Source organism: Lepisosteus oculatus, chromosome 9, assembly GCF_040954835.1.
Source record: "Lepisosteus oculatus isolate fLepOcu1 chromosome 9, fLepOcu1.hap2, whole genome shotgun sequence".
In the NCBI taxonomy this organism is placed as follows: Eukaryota; Metazoa; Chordata; class Actinopteri; order Semionotiformes; family Lepisosteidae; genus Lepisosteus; species Lepisosteus oculatus.
Window position 1 is genome coordinate 45040431 of NC_090704.1, and position 6474 is coordinate 45046904.

Sequence of the window (6474 nt, forward strand, 5' to 3'; positions counted from 1 at the left end):
TCCACATGTAAGCTGCTTTGGATAGATGCAAATCAAATTAACTAATAACTAATTAATTTCAACCCATGTTTTTGACAGCGCTTTTACCACCTGGGTACAAAGCTCCCAAACTACGAAAAACGCACAATTACCACTTCTGCAAAAGTGCAAAGTCGCACATCTGGAATCCATGACTTTTGACGCTGCAGAACAGAACTCGGCTGAAACGCGACTGGCCAGCAGATACATCACCACCTCTTTGCTGTCGCAGCACTTACAAGCCCTTGGGCTAGTTTGTATTGATCCGGGTACTGTGGGTCCCGGCTTGGACTGGAGATTGCTGTGGTTTAATCCAACCCCGAGATACTGGACCCCTGGAGGGGCCACACTTCGGCACTGCAGACACCTGGCGGTTTGGTCCTGAACACTAATAGAAATAGAAATGCAATAGTCCTTTCTGAAATGATGGGGGGGGGGACGTGCCTGCAAAGTGCTGTGAATTAAAACCAGGAATCTAACAGTGGCAGTTCTCACGACTCAGTACTCACAGTGAAGAGGGGAGGAACGTGGAAAAATTGCGGCTCATCTCTTGGTATTTCTAAGCGTGAACCATTCTTCTCCATCTCTCTCACCCGCCCGCTCCCCCTCTCTCTCCCTACACCTCCCCGGACACCAGGAATTAATCCGTATGTTATGTATCACAATTTTATTACAAAAATTAAATGTTTTATAATCTCTCAGTGTTGCCATGCTTTTAGCATATAACAATACAGTAAAAAACCCAACCCGAGAGGACAGGAAAGCGATTTTCGTCGATACTGCTGCAGCACTGCGTCGTTCATGCTGTTACTGTACAGATAACATTCCCAATACAGAGTACAAACACCTGCCGAAACACGTCATGGCCTTTAACAAATTGCTTTTGAATACATTTATTAGAAGAGGAAATTTCTTCTGTAAAAAAAAAAGGAAAAAACAACGAACATTTGCAAATCAGAACGGATGTGCTGAATTTCCGCAACCAGCCCAAGGCACCCAGGCTCGAAACTTAGTTGGCAATTAAAAACATTTTTTTTTTTACACAAACATTTAAAGCAAACAATAAGAATATTAGAGAAGTAAGGAGAGCTGAAAGGAGGTCCGTCCTTGGTTTTGTCCTTTAAACCTGTCCTCATGTGGGTCCCTTGTCTTTCACAGTGCACGTTCCCAGTGGGGAGGGGGGGGGGGTGGGGTTCATGGTTTTTCCCAGGCGGAGTGTCTTTCCAGCGGAGCGGCTGCTCAGAGTGTCCCCAGCGTGGGAGCAGCCCTGCGCCAGCCCATGGTGGGCGCGCTCTGCCACAGCCGCCTCCCCAAGAGCAGGACGGGGGACTGTGCAGGTCGGAGTCCGGCGGAGCGCCTCCTGCTGGGGCTCCGCGGAAAACAAGACGAGACCAGTGACAGCGAGGAGAAGGAGAAGAAGAAGACAAGTTCTACACTCTTTCGGCATCTGTGTTTTCTTAATTCTCGATTTTTTTTGTTGTTGTTTTTTTTTCTTAAAGGACTGTAAAAAAAAGAACGAAGACTCGAAGGACAGGAGCTTGCAGACACGTGTCTGTGCTGGGCCGTTTTTGTTCCTGTTGTCGGTCGGTCGGCTCTGCGCTTTCTGCAGTCCTCAGTTGATCTGGCGACAGGGCTCGAATGTCCACTTCGAGGCGCCCCCGTAGAGGTCAATGCTGCTCTCCGACCAGGAGAAAACGTTGCCCACCTGAGCCCTACTGCTGCAGGTGGCCAGGTTGTAGATCTCCCCGGCCGACAGCTTCCTGTCCCAGATGTTGAAATTCGCCAGCTCGCCGACAAAGGCTTGGGTGGCATCAAACCCTCCTCCCAGTGTGTCCTGGAGGAGAGGAGGAAATAATAATAATTATTAATTCGTTTTTCCCAGGAGGTCTCCCATCCAGGTATTGAGCAGGCTCACACCTGCTGAGCTCCAGTGGGCTGCCAGTTGTGAGTTGCAGGGTGATATGGCTGCTACACTGAAGAGTGAAATACACTTGTAACGCACCGCGGGTCCACTGCTCCACCGCCGGGGCACATTTCATCGGCTAATTTACTGCACCTTTTCATTGGACCCGCTGGCCGCAGGAAGACATAAAACCCTGTCCTTTCATTTCGCCATCAGAAGGATAATAGTTTGCTCATGCGTGGCCCCAGTATGGAAGCTATAAATGGGATTTAGAGCCCTCTCCTCAGCCTGGCCTCTTAAAGAGAGGAGATCGTGAAGGGGCTTCTTCCACTGCTGAGGCGTCTCTCCGCGCCACTGGGGGCCCACAGGGGGCGTGTCTGGCCTGGGACACGTGTGGCGACCGCAGCTGCAGCTCCCTTAATGGGCCAAAGGGCATTACCCCCCCCCCCCAAACAGAAGAGGTGTGGCTTACCTGCTCCTGCCCCAGGACCAGGACTCCTTGGGGCTTGATGGGGTGATAGGGGGCCAAGTTCTCGCCGTTGCCCCGCAACACTCCGTCCTGGAAAGCCTCCCAGACGCCGTCGCGCGTGGTCCAGGTGACGCAGATGTGGTGCCACTTCCCATCATTGATGACGAAGGGCAGCTTTGCCACCTGGGGGGGGGGAGGGAGGAGGGAGGAGAGGGCCTTCAGGACTCCAGACACCTCCAAACAAACCAGCCCCCTGACCGGAACGATACCCCCCCTGCTCCCCAGCACCGGGCCCTACCGGGGGGGGGTGCACTTCAGAAGGCGATTATGCAGGCGTGTGGCCAGAGCCAGAAAAAAAAATAAAAAGCAGTAATTTATTTGGAGTTGAGCAAAATTAACCCGGGCTCTGTGCGCGCTCCAGCCCCGCCTGTAAATCAGCGAGGCGATTAAAACGCTGCTCGCATTTCTCAAACTTTAGACATTTTCCAGTCAGGGCCCCGGTGGGGGGAGGTGGGGTCTGCCGCCACCGTGAATTTAATCAGCGGCGCATTCATCTCCGCGGAATTACCGCGGCTTGGATTTTGGGTGCCGGGCTGGCGATCATCCAGAGGGGAAATCGGCCGTTACTCCTCTCGCCTTCGGGGGGGGGGTTGAGACGCGGCCCCCCCCCCAGAAGGGGAGAGGCGCAGGCTCTCCCAGAAGAGCCTTGCTTCCGGTCCCGGCCCCTCCCGGCTGTGCTCCGCGCTGCCCTCACCTTGTCGTTGATGAGGATCTCCATGGGGTTGTTGCCCCACTCGATCAGCACCAGCTCGTTGGACTGCCCCGGCACCGCGTAGGAGAAGGGCGTGCCCACTCCCGGGGAGGCGCTGGACTTGATCCACATGCACACGGCGAAGGCGTACATCTCCGGCAGGCTCTTCTTCACCTTGGCGTACATGTAGTTCGTCCGCAGGGGGAAGGTGAGCTGGAACTTATCCAGGGGTCTGTTGTCTTTCTGACCTGCCGCAAAGGAAAGGGCCCAGTGGCGTTTTAGTGCATCGACACCCGAGAACGGGAGGCACTTCCTGACGCAAAGGGTGGCGGGGGCGGGGAACAAGCTGCCAAGCCACGTTGTTGAAGTGGATGTCTGGGCTCCTAGCAAGTAATGGCTGGATGAGAACCTCAGATCAGTTAACTCATCACTGCCAAACCCCCTGGATGGGCTCTTCTCGATGGGAACCTTTCCTCCGTTGTTACAGTAAGGGTAACATTTTCCATCAGTAAAGGACGTTGCGTTTTTTTTTTTCCTAGAACACAGGGCTTAACTGCAGCGCTCATCTGTGGTCCCGCGGGTGCGCGTTTCTGCTTCTGCGATTCCCACGACTTCCGGGAGCGCCGACGGCACGTTTCTCTGCCGGACGCGGGGAGAGCAGTCCCAGAAACGCACCGCGCCTAACGAGGCGGGACAAAAAAAACGGCCAAGGACCGCTCCATCCCTCGGGAACAGAACCCGAAAACGACCGTTGGGCTGTTCTAGAGCACTCCGGTACATTTCTGTGGACATCTGCACGCTGACCTCTCGGGATGACAGGCAGCTTTTCCGCCCGGGTAATGAAAACTCCTGCTTGCGGCGGGTAGCCCTCGAGTTACATAACAGACCCCGAGTAGCGATTCGCAGGGCTCCACGCTTCCTGCGGCACGATAGGAGTCACATGGCTGAACCCGGGGGGAATAGCGCTCTCCGCTCTTCTCCTCCTCCCCCCTCAGTTCCCCTTCACTCTCCTCCACCTCTTCGCAGCTTCTCGCTGTCTTTCTGACGGGTTTCCCCCCTCCGCGACTGTGCAACTGAAAGCGCTTCGCTTTACAGAGCGGAGGTGGGGGGGAACAACTGCTCTAGGTCACCCAGAAAACCCGCGGCCCCAGCGCAACACTTTGGACGGCCGCCTGTCTTGGACTGAGCCTTCGGCGGATCTCACGCAGTGCGACGCGCTGTCAGCGGCCGGCCGGGGAGGCAGGCGGAGCCCGAGAGGTGTCGCTCTGCAGCCCCCCTGCTCAAGTTTGCGCGCGGCGCAGTGCAGCGGTACCCCACGAGCGAACGAGCGGGCGACTTGGGCTCGGGTGGGATCGACGCAGCGACGTTTCCGCAACACAAGAGCGCAGTTTCGTTGGGTTTTTTTTTTAAAAAAAACAACGGAAAAGGCTTGCGGGAAGAATGGGAGACGGTTGTACACGTGTGGCGAGAGGCAAAAAGAAAAAAAAACAGGGAGCACGGTATCCCCTTCCCCCAAAAATAAAATGGGGGTTCATTTCTCCTCTCCGGCCTTGCACACATTAGTCTCAAATGATCTAGAATTAGACAGCGCATAACGTTGTAAGCACAGTGCGCCTGAACAGGTCAAGGGACGGGTCCATCTAATTCTTCGTTGTTGCGTTTTGTGTTTGTTGTCGTTTTGTTGTTGCTGCCGTTTTGCGGCGACTCACCTTTCTCCAGGTCGCTGATCCTGTGGTGCAGGGAGGTGAGCGTGGACTCGACTTTGCCCCGCTGCTCCGTCTCGTTCTTCAGCGCCGGCTTGACCTCCTCCAGGCTGTTCACCCGCGACAGCACCTGCTTCTCCAGGTCGTCGATCTTGGTCTGCAGGAGGTCCTTCAGGCTGCTCGCCTGCGCCGAGTTGTTATTCCTGCTGAATTGCTGCGGGAGACGGGAAACGAGAGAGGGGTCGGCTCGAGTTACGGGGGTCTCGGTGACAAACGGGGCCGCAAAGGCTTCTCGGCGGACGCGGAGCGCAGCGTGTGAGGCTGAGAGCGGCCGAGCCCGCTCGCAGCTCAGCGCCTCGGCGAGCCTCTGAGTGCGTCCCGTCCGCCTCCCCCTCCCACCCCGGCCACACAGGTGGCTCTGCTGCAGCGGCGGCGGCGGTCAAGCCTTCTCCGTGAAAGAAGGTGGCTCGAGTACCACAAAGTCGATGAATGTAAAAAAAAAAAAAGTAAAAAAATAAAACTCTTCACATTAAAAACTTAGTTTTGGAAAAACCTCTAAATACAGTGCAGGTGTGGACACCATCTACTTGAAGTCTGAGAAAGAATAAAGTGGGGTTTTTCGTGGGGTTTGTTTAACAGGCGGTCGCAAAATAAAACAAGACCTAAAGCCTTGTTTTGGGGGGTGATACAAAAGGCACAGATGTAAAGACAAAAACAACAACAACAACAACAACAATAAAAAGAGATCTCTCCGGCGTTCTTCGCTCAGTGTTTCAGACACATACGTACCTCGAGGTTTTCCAGCCTCTGTTTCAGCGATTGTAAAGTTTGTCCTAGTTGGCTGAGCGTGTCCGCGGGACCCCTCGATACATCCCCCATCGTGTTTTTAGAAGAGCCCGTGTCCTTCCTCCTGGAGCCCGGCTTGGAGTCCCCGGGCTCGGCCATGCCCTCACAGCGGGTCAGCTTAGACGTCAGCTCTTTGATCGTCTCCTTCTGGTTCATGATCGTCTCCTTCTGCTGGAGCACGGTCTCTCTCAGCTGCAGCACCGTGGTCTTCAGGTCCTCCGCCGGCCCGCTGTTCTGCATCGTCGCGGCGCACAGGTCCATATCCTTGGGCACGGACGTGCAAATGAACTGGGTCTGCCCGAAGTCTTGACTCGACCCCCCCAGGAGCACGCCGGAGAGCAGAAAAAGTTTCCACGGGATCCCCTCCACGGCGACTCGCATGGCTGGTTCTGGGCGTGAGGTTGTGGTGAAGTTCACGGAGGAGAAAGTCGCTGCGGAACTGCTGCGGGGAGAGATCAGCACCGCGGAGCTGTCCACTGAGTTGTGAGCTGCTCTGTGTACCCGCCTGCTTTATATAGGGCCCGGCAGTGCAGAGCAGCTTTTCCGCATCACAGTGGGGAGGAAACTCAGGGTAACAGCCTTATCGCCGCCTCCCTTCCTGTTAAGGTGGACAGAATGTGATGTTCTGGCTCCGCAGCTATTGAACCGGCGTCCTTTTGACTTTCGGCGGCCTGCGCAACACCTATCGTTGAATGAATTCTTACATCAGACCGCCTTTTCATTCTCGGGGCGAGAGCAAGGCGTTCTGACGGCTTCGTGTCGGAGTACGCCTCACCTTGGAGCT

The 6474-nt window shown here is 55.1% G+C and overlaps 1 protein-coding gene across 1 annotated transcript; it reads right to left on the reverse strand.

Annotated features, from left to right (window-relative positions):
• Positions 1-670: 670 nt before the first annotated feature.
• nptx1l (neuronal pentraxin 1 like) lies at positions 671-6202 on the reverse strand. Its single transcript, XM_006635202.3, has 5 exons — positions 5634-6202; positions 4851-5058; positions 3145-3389; positions 2394-2573; positions 671-1852 (listed from the first exon to the last, which is right to left on the reverse strand). Exons 1-5 carry the CDS (start codon positions 6069-6071, stop codon positions 1631-1633), a joined length of 1293 nt encoding a protein of 430 aa, XP_006635265.1. The 5' UTR covers positions 6072-6202; the 3' UTR covers positions 671-1630.
• Positions 6203-6474: the final 272 nt, after the last annotated feature.

Coding starts and splice junctions, on each gene's coding strand:
- nptx1l (XM_006635202.3), bottom strand. CDS start 6,071: ATGCGAGTCGCCGTGGAGGGGATCCCGTGGAAACTTTTTCTGCTCTCC. Junction 3,390..4,850: donor GATCAGCGACCTGGAGAAAG/GTGAGTCGCCGC, acceptor CCTTTGCGGCAG/GTCAGAAAGACAACAGACCC. Junction 2,574..3,144: donor AGATCCTCATCAACGACAAG/GTGAGGGCAGCG, acceptor CCCCCCCCCCAG/GTGGCAAAGCTGCCCTTCGT.